At 41.7% G+C, this 17630-nt stretch overlaps 2 protein-coding genes across 8 annotated transcripts in view; one reads left to right on the top strand and one right to left on the bottom strand.

The window, feature by feature from the left end:
* hykk.2 (hydroxylysine kinase, tandem duplicate 2) overlaps positions 1-13581 on the bottom strand; it is a 250973-nt gene extending 237392 nt beyond the window's left edge. Inside the window, exons 1-3 of one of the 7 annotated variants that reach the window (XM_051094275.1) lie at positions 13294-13520; positions 9429-9487; positions 5948-9348 (exon numbers count right to left, since the gene is read on the bottom strand). In XM_051094275.1, coding sequence (XP_050950232.1) covers positions 7070-8188 — 1119 coding nt within the window. In that variant the 5' untranslated portion in view covers positions 8189-9348; positions 9429-9487; positions 13294-13520 and the 3' untranslated portion in view covers positions 5948-7069. Of the gene's footprint in view, positions 1-5947; positions 9637-12161 lie in introns of those variants that run through there. The other 6 variants (XM_051094274.1, XM_051094277.1, XM_051094273.1 and 3 more) reach the window with 6 other exon arrangements.
* On the top strand, positions 5374-5914 carry LOC127153270 (C-type lectin domain family 17, member A). Its single transcript, XM_051094278.1, has 2 exons — positions 5374-5424; positions 5517-5914. The coding sequence occupies exons 1-2, from the start codon at positions 5388-5390 to the stop codon at positions 5912-5914; spliced, it is 435 nt and encodes a 144-aa protein (XP_050950235.1). The 5' UTR covers positions 5374-5387.
* Positions 13582-17630: the final 4049 nt, after the last annotated feature.

Genomic DNA, 17630 nt, shown 5'->3' on the forward strand with positions numbered 1-17630 from the left:
TGCTGAGAAGACACAAAAACAAGAGCTTTCCAGTGGGACACCTGCCAAAATTACACTGCCATGTACAGGAGATACATGACTGTAAAGTGTGATTGATGAGAAGATTGGGACTTAAGCTTCAAAGGGAGAAATCTTTCCTCTTATGGTCATAGTGATTTGTTTGTGTGGAAATTGTGATACATTTAACTTCCATCATTCATTGAATGAAAATTCTATATTTAATCATTTTAATGTAACAGTATAACAGTCTGCTTTTTATGTTCAATTCAATGTATCAAATATATTTTAATGTATATAAACAAACATTTTACAAGAAATACTACATTCTATTACAAATAATAGAATACAAGACCTGGCTCATACCCTGTTGGTTTATGAAAAATGAGAAGACTTGAACATTCGATGGTGTTGTGGTGTAACTTGGGCGAACAAGGTTGGTTTCAAAAAGCTTTCAAGAGCAAACTGTGTGCAATTTTTTTCATTCGTTTTTAATTTTTTAAAAATTAAATATTAAAAATAATTTTGTATGTTCTCAATGCATTTAACAAACAATGTTTATCCTCATAAGAGTTCAGTAACTACATAAAATAAATAAAATTAAATGAAAATGAAAGGGCAACACAAACGGGTATTGAATTCATTGGCCGGATCGATTGTCAACAAATGACGTCATGCGCATGCACGCGGAGGGCAGTCGAATTCTGACAGGCAGTCGAAATTTTGCACAACACTGTCCCCCCTCGAAATTCACTACCCACACTCCGTCCCCCGACCCCCCATTTCCAGCCCTGCTTATCTATCATTTGCTTGTATCTGTCTGACCATCTGTTGTTTTGACGTAAAACAAGCCTCAGTTAAACTTTCCAAGCAGAAAATGTCAAACACGCCATGTGTCTTCTTAGTATGAAACAAACGGACAGATAGTAATAAATAAATAACCTTATTCAAAATAATTAAATATTCTAAATGATAATATTTGAATTATTGTCCAAATGTGGAGTGTATTGTAGATTGTGTACTGTTAAGTCATTTTTGTGGTTGCCAATTTTTAAGTTATATATATATATTCCATATCTGTTTATAAGGGGATAAAAATGCAGCCGAATGCTTTTTTTTAGCAGCATTTTAAAGTAGTCACGGGGTGAAGGAATACAGGACAGAAAACTCAGTGTTGAAGCCCCGGAGGGTGGTTTATTAACAATGAAGATAAAACAAGTGATGCTTATGGTAAGGCGTGCTCTCAGTCTTCGTGCTCAGGGTGGATCCAGTGAACGGTGAGGAGGGTTCGGTCGTCAGCTGCTCTCTGTGTAGAAGAGGGAGAGAAAACGTTAGCATGTGAGCTCTTTGGAGATCGTTCTCCCAGTGAGTCGGCAGCACGCCGCTTATAAGGACGCCAGTTGATGAGTCGCAGCTGCGACCGATCACGGTGTGATGAGCGTGAATGAGTTGAGCTTGTTTGTTTCCAGGGCGATGCTGATGCTCCTTCGGGACGCTCGTCACAATATATATATATATATATATATGTACCGATCCCGGTGTGATGAGCGTGAATGAGTTGAGCTTGTTTGTTTCCAGGGCGATGCTGATGCTCCTTCGGGACGCTCGTCACAATATATATATATATATATATATATATGTATGTATGTATGTATGTATATATGTATAGTGAAGCTGTCATCTCTATCCTACTTAAACACATTCAAATGTACTGTCAACGTTGGTTGGCACTGGCGTTAACAGAAGCTCTACATTTTACGCTTTACGCCACATTAAGTGTGCCAAAACAGTATTTGTCGTTTGAATTTAGTATCAAAACTTAAAACATTTGAAAGCTGAAATTTTGTATAAAATCACAAGCAGGGTTGGTAATTTGGCGTGAGATTTACATGGGAAGAGTGAGAGCGTGAGACAGAGCCTGAAAGCGTGTGTCTCACGCCAAATGCGTGAGAGTTGGCAACCCTGTTTTTTATAAATATTAAAAAATGTGTGTGATATTTTTCATATCCTAAAACTGAGTTTGCAAAGCTAACACAAATTATATACTATACATAAAAAGCTTGCGGAAGTATATAATGAAAAATAAATGAAGGTATGACAAAAAAGTGTCCAAGGCATTTAACTTTCATTTAACAAAAAAAAAAAAAAATACTTATTTGTGGTTAGCATCCATGACTGTTGGTTTCTTTTCTGATTGTAACGGACTGGGCCTGACTGGGTGTGACAGTGAAAATCCAAATGCAAGTTTTTATTAATGTACAAACTTTTCAGTGGTTCAGTAAATAATTCTACATCAACCATTGTCTACAAACTAAATTACAAACACAACTATGTGTCTAAAGATGCCCTCACAACTATATTCATAATAATTACTTAGTACAGTCGGTACTGATTGGTACCTCAACAACCTGGTGGAAAATACAGTCGGCAGAAGTAAAAAACTAACCATAGATTATTAAAAAAAATAATAATAATAATAAATAAATACACCATGGTCACATGACTTCAACATCACCACCATTAAGCTTCAACAACTCTTTCAGTCTTTACTTTAAAAGATAAATTCACCCAACAATTACAATCCTGACATGATATTCTCACCCTAATGCATTGAGATGGGCACCTGATACCCTAACATGGGGTGCTTAACAGCTTCTCCAATATTGCTGTGACTTAAAATTTTAGTTTTTCACTAACCCCCATAAACATTGCTTTCTCAAAAACACAATCATGTATATACATGTTGCTTACATATTACTGTAGCCGTCTGTGCTGAATACAGTGTTATTGTATCCAATAAAATAAGAGATTTTATTGTTATGATTGCCTACCATGACAATTTACTTTTAACCACAATCTGAGCTTCAAACAAGAACAACCACAAAGGAGTGTTCCCTATCTGTCATTCACTCTATTATTGTGTCGAGTGTGACACTGGAGGGGCGACCTGAGACTCCCGTCCAGGGCTTGTAAGTTTTCTTCTGCTCTCGTGGCAAAGGCTTGCACGACCTCTGGGCAAGCTGCATCCACCCTGCATGTCATGGCTATACTACAGATCTACCAAGCCAAGGTACTAAAAGATCTGCACGAGGGTGTTCCTGGCCCAGACCTCCTGCAGGAGCTGCGTTCTGCAACCGACTATGCTTTCCGAGCTGCAAAGGTCACAACGCAGGTGCTGGGGATGGCGATGTCCACTATGGTGGTCCAGGAGCGCCACCTGTGGCTAAACCTGGTGGAGATGCAAGATGCTGAGAATGTTCGCTTTCTCAACACTCCCATTTCCCAGGTTGGTCTCTCTGGCGATACCATGGAAGAATTTGCCCAGCAGTTCTCCAAAGTAAAGAAGCAAACCCGAGGCCATTAAACACATTCTGCCTCAGCGTGCGGCAAACGCCAGCCCAGCTCTGCCGAGGCAGCAGCCTCCACCTGCTCCATGCTGGGGAGATACTCTGACTGGTTCCCACAAAATAGATTCACCCGGCAAAACAGCCAGTGGTCCTCGGGGCTTCTTACCTCCAGCCAAAGGCCGTTTTTCCAGCCAAAATTTCCTGCACTCCAGGTACGTCGGGTGTAACTCCTTTGAGACCCCTAGTGGAGAGTTTTCTACATTGGCTGAACCTCCCCAATCCCTCTCGCTGGCTTCTCAGGACCATTTGACTCGGCTATGCGATCCAATCCATAGACGCATACTTTCATGTCTCGATCCTTCCAAGACACAGGTCATTCCTGCGGTTTGCCTTCAAGGGTCGGGCTTATCAGTACAAGGTTCTTCCCTTCGGCCTTTCCCTGTCGTCCCGCATCTTTACGAAGGTTGCGGAGGTTGCCCTTGCCCCTGTCAGGAAAGTGGGCATTCGCATTCCCAACTGTCTTGACGACTGGCTTGACGATTCGCATTCTCAACTATCTTGATTCTAGCTCACTTGCCAAATCTGGTTTGCACCCACAGGGATGTGGTTCTCAACCACCTCGCTTGTTTGGGACTTCGAGTCAGCTGGGAAAAGAGCAAACTCTCCCCAACGCAGGGTATCTCTTTTCTTGGTGTGGAGCTGGACTCTGTCAATATGAATGCACGTCTTTCCCAAGACTGCTCAGTGCTGAGGTGCGTGAAAGCACTCAGATGCAGAACAGCGTTTCCCCTGAAACATTTTCAGAGGCTCCTGGGGCACATGGCATCCTCAGCTGCATTCATGCTGCTGGGCCTGATGCACATGAGACTGCTACAGCACTGGCTTCATATCCGAGTCCCGAGATGGGCACATACCGTGTGAACATCACACAGTTATGTCGGAAAACCTTCAGCCCTTGGGGAGACATTTCGTTCCTGCGGTCAGAAGTGCCCTTGAAACAAGTGTCCAGACGCATTGTTTTTACAACAGATGCCTTCAAGACAGGCTGGGGTGCATGTGCAACGGGTCTCTTTAACAGACATCTGCAGAGCTTGGGCTACACCTAACACATTTGCCAGGTTTTATAACCTGCGCATGAAACCAGTGCCTGCTAGAGTCTTGAATGCAAGCTCTTCGACTCAGGACACTGGTTTGGTGTAGAGCTTGCTATAGCGCTTTCCCTCATGGTGATTACGCTATTACAAGTTCAGTAAGTTTCCTTATATGAACCCTGAACAACCTTTCCATCACTTAGCACTTCCGGACATGGTTGAGTTCGGCGGAGGAACTCGCTATAAGAATCCAACGCAAGGTAAATCTTGGTTGGATTAGTGCCCCATATGTAGTGGCTCCTCACGTGGCCCCATGTGTGTAATTCCACCTGTATTCCTTGTGATGCGGTGTTTCCCCTGTGACAATCCTGTCTCGGAGTTCTGAGTTATGGTAGTCTCCCCTGGTGTGGAGCCCACCTCAGGTCTCTTCACTCATGATATTTTCACTTTTACCCCCCTTCTGGGCAGGTTGTGATCTCCGTAGTGTCTTTTCCCTCAAGGGAAACAGTCACTGTCACAGGGGAAACAGTCACAATGCAACATGTTGAAGTGTATTTTTTCTGTGAAGCTGTTATGGAAATGCGATACTTTATTATGGGACATACAGACCCTCCAGTCTCTACCACATTCAAATTAACACACTTCCTGCTGACGTGAAAAGGCCTTTTGTTTTAGAGTAATAAACAAATGATGTGATACTAAAGGACGGAAGAGAGCAGATATAATAATCGCATACTGTAGTTTTAAGCTAAAGACAGAAACACACAACCGCTAAAGTAAAAACAACTTATATGTTCAACTAGAATTAGACTTTTGAGATATTTTGTTTTTATTTGCACGGTGCATTTTTGCTCCTGTTAAAATTGATTTTTGATTATCACTGAAGTCATTTTTTTACACTAAAATGAAACTGCGTGATATTTAAGTTTTTCAATGTGTATCTTCCACAGAAATGGACCAAATTCTATATTTCATTCTTCTTCTCATTGGTGAGTGCGTTTGTGGTTTTATTTATGGATTCTAGTTTCATTAGGTTTGATCCTGTTATGAAAAGTGTTGAAGCAAAGCCTCTCTTTCACAGCTCTCTGCACCATATCTGAATGTGTTCAGCGTCAGTATCACTTTATAAATGAGAACAAGAACTGGAATGAAGCTCAGAGATACTGCAAAGAGAATTACACAGATCTGGCCACCATTGACAACATGAATGACATGAATGAGATGAAGGAGAGTATGGATGTTGAAGGTTTTCAGTATGTCTGGATTGGGCTGCAGAAGACGGGTTGTGATGAATGGCAGTGGTCTTCAGGTGAACCTGTGGTCTATCTGGACTGGGAACATTCACAACCAGAAGACAGAGATTATTGTGCTACGATAAGCAGTGGACAATGGCATGATTTTCCATGTAGTGATATAAGTACAAACAGTAAGTACAAACACCTATGGTGTATTGTTAACCAAACAGAGTATGAGAAATAATGACCGTGAAAAAGGGAAACGAATATCGGACGCAATGATGCAATGGAATAAAACAACACATTCCTATGAATACTTCCACATAGACCGTGAACATCTATGCACCAAAAAAGCGAATGTTTTTTTCCCACCCAGTCCAACAAATCTTCTCAGTTTCACAAAGTAAAACATGGGCCTTCAAACAAGATTTGAGCATTACATCACGTGGCCACAACAACTGCTGTTGCACAAAAAGGATAGAGAGGTGCCGCTGTTTCGAAAACCAGTGTAAACGAGCACAGGAGAAGAGCATTCCAACAGAGATGATTATGTGTTCTTGTTGTCATTTTATCTGAGAACAGGTATGCTGTTACGATACGCTGCCTCAGGAACATGCTGGAGACGTGGAGAAACATTAAACAGTCTTTAATAAACAAACACAAGGGATAATTTACAAAAGAGGCTTAGCAGACACACAAACACAACAAGTAGACCCGACAGTGACAAAGTGCAAAGACAGGAACTTAAATACACAGGATAATTGGAAACACAGGTGCAAAGGTTTGATTCATAATCAAACTAAATAAGAACAGGAACTTGAACAAATAAGAAAAACAGGAACTGAAACAGTGGCAACACAACACAAAACAGGTCAATAGTCTTGACATATCGCCCCCTCTCAGAGACGTCCATGCGCCATAAATAAAAGAGGAAGGCATAGATAGTGTAACACTGAGTGAGAGACGAGAGGCGAGCGGATTCATCTGCAAGCTTTTATTTCCAGGATGAGACAAAGGCATAGTCGAACAGGCAGGGTCAGAACAACAGCAAACAGATATGTTGGGGCGAGGCACAAGAGTAGTCTGTGAAATAGGTGTAGGTCGATCAGCGGCGAACATAATCCATAACGCAAAGCAGAGGGATAATCCGTACAAACGAGCGAGAGTCCAGAAGGCAGGCGGCGAGACAGACAAGACGAGATGGCCAGGTGTGAACGTTAAACTAAGGGAACTCAGGAACTAGGAAACAAGGAAACAAGGAAACTAGGAACTAGGAACTACAAAAACTAGGGAAACAACAATGCAAATAAACACAACGATAATCACAATACTCTGTGAACACGGAGGGAAAGTCCGGGGCTTTTATAGTGCGCCTGATTGGTCACAGGTGTCGACGCAATCAACGTGATGGGTGATGGGAGTAGTAGTCCAGGGTGCAATGCAACAGTCTGAGTGATATGGCAAGGCAAGAACCACATCTAGTGGTGAGCAGACCGAAGGTCACCGACCAGATTCTTGACAGAGATTCCCCCCCCAAAGAGCGGCTTCCAGACGCTCCAACCGAACAACAGTCCAAGGGAGTGGTGGGGCGGGAGCAAGACAGGGCGAGGGTTGGAGGACTAGGTCCATGCGGAGGACCCGGTGACTGAGGCATGACCGGCAGGGCAGGAGCCCACCAGGGCGGAGCAGGAGGCAGAGCAGGAGGCGCAGGAACCCTCCAGGGCAGAGCAGGAGGCGCAGGGGCCCTCCAGGGCAGAGCAGGAGGCGCAGGGGCCCTCCAGGGAGGAGCAGGCGGAGCTGGAGCCCACCAGGGCGGAGCTGGAGCCTGCGTCATGGACTGGGACCTGGGGAGAGCAGGGACAGAGGAGGCAGACAGAATAGGGAGAGAAGCAGAGAGTTCATAGGGGAACGCCGCCTCCATAGGAGGTTCTACAGCCGGTGCTGACACCTCTGGAGGCATTGGCGCAGCTTCTCCGAAGGAAGAGGCCTCTGGAGCTGACTCGTGGTCAGACGAGACCTCTAGAGCAGACTTGTGATCAGATGAGACCTCTGGAGCAGACTTGTGATCAGATGTGACCTCTGGAGCAGACTTGAGAACAGACGAGATCTCTGGCGCAGACTTATGATCAGATAAGACCTCTGAAGCAGACTTGTGATCAGATGAGACCTCTGGAGCAGACTTGAGAACAGACGAGAGCTCTGGGGCAGACTTATGACCAGACGAGACCTCCGAAGCAGACTTGTGACCAGATGAGACCTCTGGAGCAGACTTGAGAACAGACGAGAGCTCTGGGGCAGACTTGTGACCAGACGAGACCTCCGAAGCAGATTTGTGAACAGACGGAACCTCTGGAGCGCAGTGTGCAGCCCACACACACCAAATGGCGACCGCCATTAAGGGAAGAGCAGCAGCGGGTGGCAGGACCTCTTTAATGGTGGGTTTAGAAGGTGCTGATGCCACTGGGATGTTTGCTGTCCACACTGACACTAGTGGTGAGTCCAGCACGCTGGCCATCATGATAGGCCGTGATCTTGGGGTGTCAGACGAGACATGGCGAGGCTCTGGGCTGTCAGATGGGACGTGACTTGACTCTGGGCCGTCAGACGGGACATGACTTGACTCTGGGCCGTCAGACGGGACATGACTTGACTCTGGAACAACAGCAATCACTTGACTTGGCTCATGAAGATCAACTGTGACTTGACTAGGCTCGTGGAGATCAGCTGTGACTTGACCTGGTTCGTGGAGACCGGCTGTGGCATGACTTGGCTCACGATGGTCAGCTGTGGCTTGACTTGGCTCACGATGGTCAGCTGTGGCTTGACCTGGTTCGTGGAGATCACTTGTGGCTTGACTTGACTCAGGAAAATCCGTTCTGACTTTGCTTGACACAAGAACCACAGTCTTGACTGTACTTGGCTCAGGAACAGCAGCTTTGACCTTGCTTGACTCAGGAACGGCAGCTTTGACCTTGCTTGACTCTGGAACGGCAGCTTTGACCTTGCTTGACTCAGGAACGACAGCTTTGACTTTGCTTTACTCAGGAACGACAGCTGTAACTGGACTTGACTTAGGAAGAGCTGCTCTGACTTGCCTTGACACAGGAAACACAGCTTTACCTTGACTTAACACTGGAACAGCAGCTGTAACTTGACTTGACACTGGCACAGCAGCTGTAATCTTGCTTGACTCTGGAGTGGCAGCTGTGACTTTACTTGACTCAGGAAACACAGCTGCAACTTGACTGGACTCGGAAACTTGACTTGACTCGAAACACAGCTGCAATATTTTCGCCGCCATTTTGTAGACTGGCTCCGCGGTCACCGGCATTACGTGAGCGCATTCCGGTGCGGCCTCCATCTTGTGGACTGGCTTTGCGGTTGCCACCATTACATGAATGGGTTTCAACACTGGAGTAGCGATCATTAAACAAGAGTGTCCCGGGGTTCCTGGCTGACTCAACGTCGCGGCTGCCATTACCGGCATGGTTGCGATGTCGCATTCCTCCTCCGCGACACCCACGGTGAATAAAGAGCCAACAGTCAACAAAGCATAATCCATAAATGCAGCCAGAGACGAACGCGGGCCCCCGCGTCTGAGTTTTGACTTTAGAGGTTCATTAAGGCTATCACAAAATACCTCTATCAGAATATAGTCCGGGAGGTCAGAGTGGTTCGCTATGGCGAGAAATTCACAAACATGATATTCCAGTGATCGCGGGCCTTAAGTCGGAATAGTATTGTTGTAGTGTCCATACCTGTGCTGAGTTCGCCGGAAAAGCTGCTGGATCCTGTTGTGACGGAGTATTCTGTAACACTGAGTGAGAGACGAGAGGTGAGCGGATTCATCTGCAAGCTTTTATTTCCAGGACGAGACAAAGACATAGTCGAACAGGCAGGGTCAGAACAACAGCAAACAGATATGTTGGGGCGAGGCACAAGAGTAGTCTGTGAAACAGGCGTAGGTCGATCAGCGGCGAACATAATCCATAACGCGAAGCAGAGGGATAATCCGTACAAACGAGTGAGAGTCCAGAAGGCAGGCGGCAAGACAGACGAGACGAGATGGCCAGGCGTGAACGTTAAACTAAGGGAACTCAGGAACTAGGAAACAAGGAAACAAGGAAACTAGGAAACACAAGAACTAGGGAAACAACAATGCAAATAAACAATGATAATCACAATACTCCGTGAACACGGAGGGAAAGTCAGGGGCTTTTATAGGGTGCCTGATTGGTCACAGGTGTCGACGCAATCAGCGTGATGGGAGTAGTAGTCCGGGGTGCAATGCAACAGTCTGAGTGATATGGCAAGTAGGGCTGCACGATTAATCGAACGATGTTGTGAGGCGCGTTTAGTCAATGAAGCCGGTACTTTGATTAGTAGTAAAGCTCCATCATGTGCGTTCAGCTGGAGCGGCAAGTAGTACACAGAGCCGTAAAGCACTGACAAGCTACGCCAAATCGCGCGCAAAATCGAGTTCGATCTTGAGCGCGATTTTGGCGTAGCTTGTCAGTGCTTTACGGCTCTGTGTATTACTTGCTCTGTGTACTGAACGCACGTGATGGAGCTTTACTACTAATCAAAGTACCGGCTTCATTGACTAAACGCGCCTCACGACATCGTTCGATTAATCGTGCAGCCCTAATGGCAAGGCGAGAACGACATCTGGTGGTGAGCGGACCGAAGGTCACCGGCCAGATTCATGACAGATAGAAACTTGGGAGGAGGATGGCAAACAGAGTCCTGGGTGGAGGTGATGGAGGGAGGAGCCAGGGAGACGACACGAAATCCGTATATTTTACCGCAGGTGTCCGTACACTTGTCTGAATTTGCTTTACTATTCTTGATGTACAGGCACTTTTAAATCAGAATGGGAAACTCTGAACAGACACACAATAGGGAATTCTTGGTGTCTGGACCCTTTAATGTTCACATAATATAAATAGCTTCACTCTACTATTTACACATAGTAACAGTTTTATTTAAAACCATATCGTCCTGAAGAACCCTATACTAAAATGATTTATTCCGCCTTTTAGTTTTCAAATCTGTAACTATCAAAGCCTCCTCATTATTGATTTCCTCAACCAAAGTACACAGACTGACAACACACTCTCAACAGGCAATTTTCTTTCTTAAAATGTCTATAATTGTCTATAAAATGTCTTCATTACATCTGTTTTTATTTTGTTTTACTTCTTTATTTTTTGATGTTCAATGTCAATTGTCATTCATAAATGTATTTAGCTAATAACTGTTAGAGCACTGTTATTTTTGGGCTCTATAATGCACCCGCCCCAATGTGATGCCAGGCGCGATTTTTTTCGCGAAGTTTTTCAGCTTGATACAGTTATCATTTTCAGGTACAGGGAATGGAAGATGAGACTCTGATTGGTTTATTGCATGTTACGACCAAAACACACCCATGACTCATTAAGAGAATAGGAACAACCAATTTGGACCACTGACTGTTTTGTTATTTTTTTTATTTGTCATTGAACTAGCAAAAGTGGATTCGGACATGCCTTAAGTGCACCTGCGTATGGAATTAAATAGCAAGTGCTCTGAGTGTCTTATTCACCATATTTATTTTTATTTAAAAGCAACAGAACTGAAATTCTATATTTATTAGCAACACAGCGCATTGATGCGAATAACGCGATATTTGCCTTTGATCTCATAGTTATCCGTTCCACTTGGAGAGGTCAGAACTGTCCGTCTTGACTGCACTAATTTCACTCCTCCCCTCACTGCATCCGCCTGCTCTCGCCTAAATTTCAGACGAGGCGCATCTCAAATAAGTTTATTCTGCGCAGCCCCAATGCATCTCGAACGAGCCTATTCCTTCCGGGTTTGTGTACAGCAGTTATGCAGTCAATCGAATCATAATCATTACAATATATTGTGCTTTTCAAAGAAAAAAAAACAAAAAAAAAACTTGAAGTAACTTGAAATGTTCTACTTCTTTCTAATTAAAAATAAAATGTACAGCTCAAGACAATCTGATAAAAATGTGACCCTGGTCACAAAACCAGTCATAAGTAGCACATGTATATTGTATCAATACATTGTGTGGTCAAAATTATAAATTTTTCTTTTATGCCAACTTTGAAAAAAAAAAAAAATGATAATAATATTAATAATAATAATGCGGTCAGTGCAGTCATTTAGAGCATTTAGAGATTATGATGGTACAACTGAAAAAAGGGGGAAAAAAGTTTATCAAAAATTGTAAATTTCGATCTTCTTTACCAGTAGTATCTGGTTTCGCTTTTGTGCTTGTTTTTTTTTTTTTTTTGTTTGTTTTTTTTTTGTTTTGTTTTGTTTTTTGTTTTTTGTTTTGTTTCGTTTTTGTTTTATTTGTTCGGCTAAGTCTTTTCATTGCGGAGCATCGCTATTTATAAATCTCACAACTCCAATTGTAATACTCCAAACTAATATGCAAACTGCATTATTGTCCCCCAAAAACACATTCACACATTACATACCCCAAACTTGTTGCTGTCCTGATCGAAGTTCTTGTGCGTTTTATCTCCGAACGATTTCATAGAAACCGGATAATCTTGACACACCAGATGGACCTGAGAAACAGTATTTAGGCTATCGCTCGAGCTCCACACGACGCAACACGTTTTGCCTGTTCATCATTTTCACCACCAGATGGCATAATGTGTACGGTCTCGAATAATGAATCCTTTACAGATTTAGAATTTGGTGTCGGCATTAACTGTCTGGTTACAACACACATGGGACGACGACAGATTGTACATTAGTTTTACTTTTTAAAAATAACTATATCTATTTAAAATGTAAAGTTTTCCTATTTTTTTTATCCTTTAAAAATATAAGATGTATAGTTCTGGCTGTATATCCTAGAAAATGTTGTATGTACATCTGATACATCAAAGCACTTTACATCTAAAATCTCTGATGGGTGTTTTCTCTTTTCTATACTTATGAATGAATGAATGAATGAATGTGGCTTCATAGCGCTTTCACTGTGTTTACAATCATATGGGGGGATCTCTCCTCAACCACCACCAGACGGAATTTTTTTTTTTTTTTTTTTTTTTTTTTTTTTTTTTGCACTCTTCTCCAATTCCAGATTCCTCTAATTTGTTAAAACTTTTGGCAGTCTACAGTACTCCAAATGTTTTTCCCAGTCCGACCGATTACAGCCCAAAACATGACAATTATTGACCATTTTCAGTAGCAATAATCAGCAAAATATTTCTTATAGTCTCGTTCAGTTCAGTGCCGCCAATATGGACTATTGATGACGCGTCGTGAAAACACCATGCATTTCAAGTTTTGTGCTAAAACTGGTTAAATTAATAGTTCATGCTTTGAAAATAAAAATATATGCAAGCACATTTACAACATAAGAAATTCTGTTAATGACACAATTGAACTATTCCTTTTACTCATGTAAAAATTACACCTGAACCAAATGAACTAACATGGACCAGGTTTACAGTTTAAAAAGTTTTAACACTTTATTACAAATAACACGTCAGGGGGTTTAACAAACTGTACATTCAATTCGCCTAAACAGTGTAAAACGAGCAGAGTAGTAAAAACGAACAGTAGTAAAACCAACAGCATAAAAGTTCAACTTACACTTTTAATAACGCAATGAAACTCATAGAAAGTCTCGTTTCAAGCTTCGTTGGTGTCAGGCCTATAAAACGTCAATTCACGTCAAACGACAATTCCATGCAAAGAGCCAATAGCAAAGTTAAAACTGGATAACGGATTGAGAATAAAGCTCAAAATACAGTGGTACCTGCTGCTGAGGAATGTGGCTGGACTGGACTGAACGGTCTGAAGGGGGGTTGAAGCATGCGCTGTGGCTGCTGACGTATGGCACGTCATTTCGTCACAACACAGCAACGAGGCTGCGTCAAGTACGCTGAAACCGAGCGGGATTCCATGCTGAATGTGAGTCGTTTGCGCAAATCGGTTCTTTTGAACAGTGGGTTCAAAGAACCGCTTAAAGATTCGGTGATTCGTTATGTCATTTAACGGTTACAAGCTCTAAACTTTAATAAAGAGACACGTAGGCAGGCGTTTATTAGAGTACGGTAATTATGCTGTTTATTACGGTTTTCAAAGTCTGTCTATCATTATGATTCCTCTCATAAACGTAATTTTTTTTTTTTTTCAGTGTTTTAACAAAATGCTTTTTCTTAACACCAGGTCTGATACTGAAAGAAGGAGATGGTGGTTTAAACAATATATAAAGAAAGAGTAATTCAAATATTTCTATACATAGCCAAAATTCTGTTTTTAGAAACGTCATTTAATCTCTCAAATTTATAAATAGCCTAAAGCAGCGGTGGGGAGTGTTGATCCTGGAGGTGACCAGTTTTTGGTGTAGTTACAGAATCTACCAGCAGGGGCTAGCATGGTCATGCTAACCAACGAAACCTTGATATCTCGGGTGCCATCAGCAACCAATTTCAAGCATAATATAGTGGGGTGCTACGCCAGCCAAACAGCTGAGATGAATGAAATGGTGTTATTTTTGTTAGAGAAATTGTGACCCTGGAGCACAAAACTAGTCATAAGTGTCAATTTTTGAAATTGAGATTTATACATTATCTGAAATCTGAATAAATAGGAAATGTATAGGACAATATTTGACTGAGATACAACTATTTGAAAATCTGGAAAGTTCTTAGCAATACATATTTCTAATCAAAAATTAAGTTTTGATATATTTACGGTAGGAAATTTGCAAAATATCTTCATGGAACATGATCTTTACTTAATATCCTAATGATTTTTGGCATAAAAGAAAAATTGATAATTTTGACCACACAATGTATTGATACAATATACATGTGCTACTTATGACTGGTTTTGTGGTCCAGGGTCACATTTTAATCAGATTGTCTTGAGCTGTGCATTTTATTTTTAATTAGAAAGAAGTAGAACATTACACAAGATATAACCTAAAAGATAGTGACAACAATGCTGATTAAACAGTTTTTCTTTAGCTTTCTTATATCCACTGACTGTGCAATTGTTGTGGTATTGAGGCACAGAACTGGGGTTACAAGGTTATGGTTTTATACCACAATGAGAACAGACTTTTTTTTCCCCCTAGTCTGAACTTGAGATGGTTGTTCACAGTTTATAAAGAAAAAAAGAAAAAAGCCTGATCTGTAGCAAAGTTTAATGTGTTAACGGAGACTTCTTGACATGTCTAGTAGCTAAGAACTGAAAGTCACAAAATTGCACACAAAAAAGTACAAGCCTGAACAATGTAGTAAGAAATTCTGGTTTATATCTTTTGTGTTCTTGTTTTGTTTACTTTTTTGTTTTAATTCATTTTAAAGACACGCTTTATTATTTAAATGACTTTTAAATCAATTTCCATATGTATGTGTGCTATATGTGTCTAGATAGATGGTTTTGTGAACATTTTGAGTAGGCCAACGCAGGTTTCACAGGCTCATGAAGGGAAATGAGTTGGCGGCTGGCACGCACAACTTCTGAATATACAGAGGAAGAACTGCCAGCGGTGTGCAAGCAGCGCCACAAGCAAAACAGCAGCTCTGTATGTCGAAGGGAAACATTATAGTCTTCAGAAGCGCTCATGAGGCTCAGCATCCTGTGATTGTGCAGATACAGCCTGTGCGCTTAACGTGCTCAAGTCTTACCTATGGTGAAATGATTAAAGTTTTTATAAATGGAGCTTGGTCATGGGTGTTGGCTTTGTGAAGCTCTCTGTGGTTGTTCTTTGTGGAAACAGGGTCTTCAAGCTGAATATTGAGGTTTGCTGCAGTAGCTCAGTGTGGTTTGGACACAATCCATCTTAGTGCTCAACCGTCTCAGTTTCGCCCACTATTCATCTCCTCTCATAAACGTAAAGACTGTTGTTCTTAAAATGCCAAAAAACTCTTAAGGTTACAAACACTCCTGCTGAACAGGCTGCCATGATTTGTCCTTTTTAGATCTTTTTAATTTTTTGTCTTTTTAACCCAAGGTTTGTAATAAACACTGCTGAACACAACTTATACTACACTGATATACATACTAGAGAATATAGACAAAAAAAGATAAAATATAATCACAAAGTTGATTTTTTTTTTTTTTTTTTTTTTTTCACTCTACACAGTTTATATATGATCTCAGCCTGGATTATGTAATTTCCTGTTTGCAAGACTTTAGACTAAAAGTACAATGGGACCTTTTACTGTCATCATTTAGACATGTTGTATTGCACAAATGAGCAACTGAACAAATAATACATATTTTGTACATGATACATGAGTAAAATGATGAAAAAGTGTATCTGCAATGTAGTTAAACTGTGAAAAGCTTTTAAATAAGTTTACTAAAATATTTAAAGTTAGTTAACTAAATGTATTGGATTAATTATTTAATTGTTTTCCTAGCTGTAATTCATTTTCTTTGTTCATTTGAAATATTTCTCCACAGAGACCATATATTGCATAATGCTCAGAAAATTTAAACTGATGGACCACAATCCCTGGTGATTTTGATCATTCGGACACTTTTAAATTTGAAGATGCAACCATTGGAGAGCAGAGTGTTAATTAATCACATTTAATTAACAGCACTAGAAGAATCTGTATATAACAACCTAATTAAATATCAGACTAACACAGTACTTCATTTACATGATATATCTTCTCTAAAAATATAACTTGTATATAAAAATGTTGACCTTGAACCTCCGGATCACCACAGGAGAAGCACTGTGGGGATCTTTGCTAATGCTAACAAATTGTTTCTGGCAGATATTGTCCCAGGCTATTCTTTGGGTCAGGACTGCAATTTAGTTGTAAGAATGAGATATAACTTATTCTTTTTTTTTTTTTTTTTTTTTTTTTTTTTTAACATGTACATACCAGACACAATGTCGCTTTACGCAATAAAAATTCTTTAATCTCAAGTTTGTGGGCGGCTTGTTTCATCATGGAGTGACGGAGGAAAAAATCGACACACAGGACGGAAAAATATCCTTGCATTTTCGCGACACGAATGATCGCGCCAGCTCCATAGAGATCTATTGTTTCGATTCAAAAGCGTCATCGCGCCAAATTTTCGCGTTCTGTTACTAGCTGTGAGTTGCTACGGCGATACGCGACGAGTGAAGACCCGTGCGACAGGCAGCGACAAAGCGACACGATTCCTTTCATTTCCAATGGAGAGCTGGCGATTTCCGAGAGAGCGACATCGAGCTACAGCGACCGCTGGCGACCGGATGGAGCCCCGTTCACACTAGCAGCGACTTCTGTCGCTGCATGTCGCCAGAGGCTGGCGATGAGTTCGCATTACTGGTTGCTTAGTAACGTCATTGTTGACAGCGAATCAGGTTTCTTGCCGCTAAACACAAACATTTTGGAGGCAAAAGATTGAACATAATATAAATATACACTGAATCCATACATACAAACAAAAATGAATGAGAAACAGAAAGTACTTTTTTTCCATTGCGTACGTGTTTATCTACGGCAAAAACGCAAACGCCGTTCCGTCTGGGTCCATAAAACCATTCAGGCTTGGAGTCAGCACGGCGAGTACCACCGGCTTGTGCAGGAACTGCGGCTGGATGAAGTCCGGTTCCAGCAGTACTTCAGTCTGGACCGGTACGTTTATTTGCTATCTAATCATTTATGATTTTGTCTGTTGTCATACATTTAACACATTTTGGTTTTGATTTTTTAAGAGGTAATATCTAATTTTACATCCTATTAGTTCATTAAAAACCTACTTGGCATCCCCACGATATCGGCCACCCCTTTCCATGCCTCATTTTTTACATTTATGTCCCTGTATGTGGGCAGGGACATGTCATATAAAACAGGACAATTGCTAAGGGCAAGAATTAATTTCTCCTCCATCACTGCTGGAGCTGAAAGGAGAATGATCACATGAGCACTATCGTCTTCTTTCCTATTGGCTGTCGCTCCCGAAAGTCG

Source organism: Labeo rohita, chromosome 22 (genome assembly GCF_022985175.1).
Source record: "Labeo rohita strain BAU-BD-2019 chromosome 22, IGBB_LRoh.1.0, whole genome shotgun sequence".
Classification (NCBI taxonomy): Eukaryota; Metazoa; Chordata; class Actinopteri; order Cypriniformes; family Cyprinidae; genus Labeo; species Labeo rohita.

Bases quoted from the DNA above. Each gene is read 5' to 3' on its own strand.
- LOC127153270 (XM_051094278.1), top strand. From the start codon at position 5,388: ATGGACCAAATTCTATATTTCATTCTTCTTCTCATTG. The intron at 5,425-5,516 runs GTGAGTGCGTTT...TCTCTTTCACAG, and splicing joins TTTCATTCTTCTTCTCATTG to CTCTCTGCACCATATCTGAA.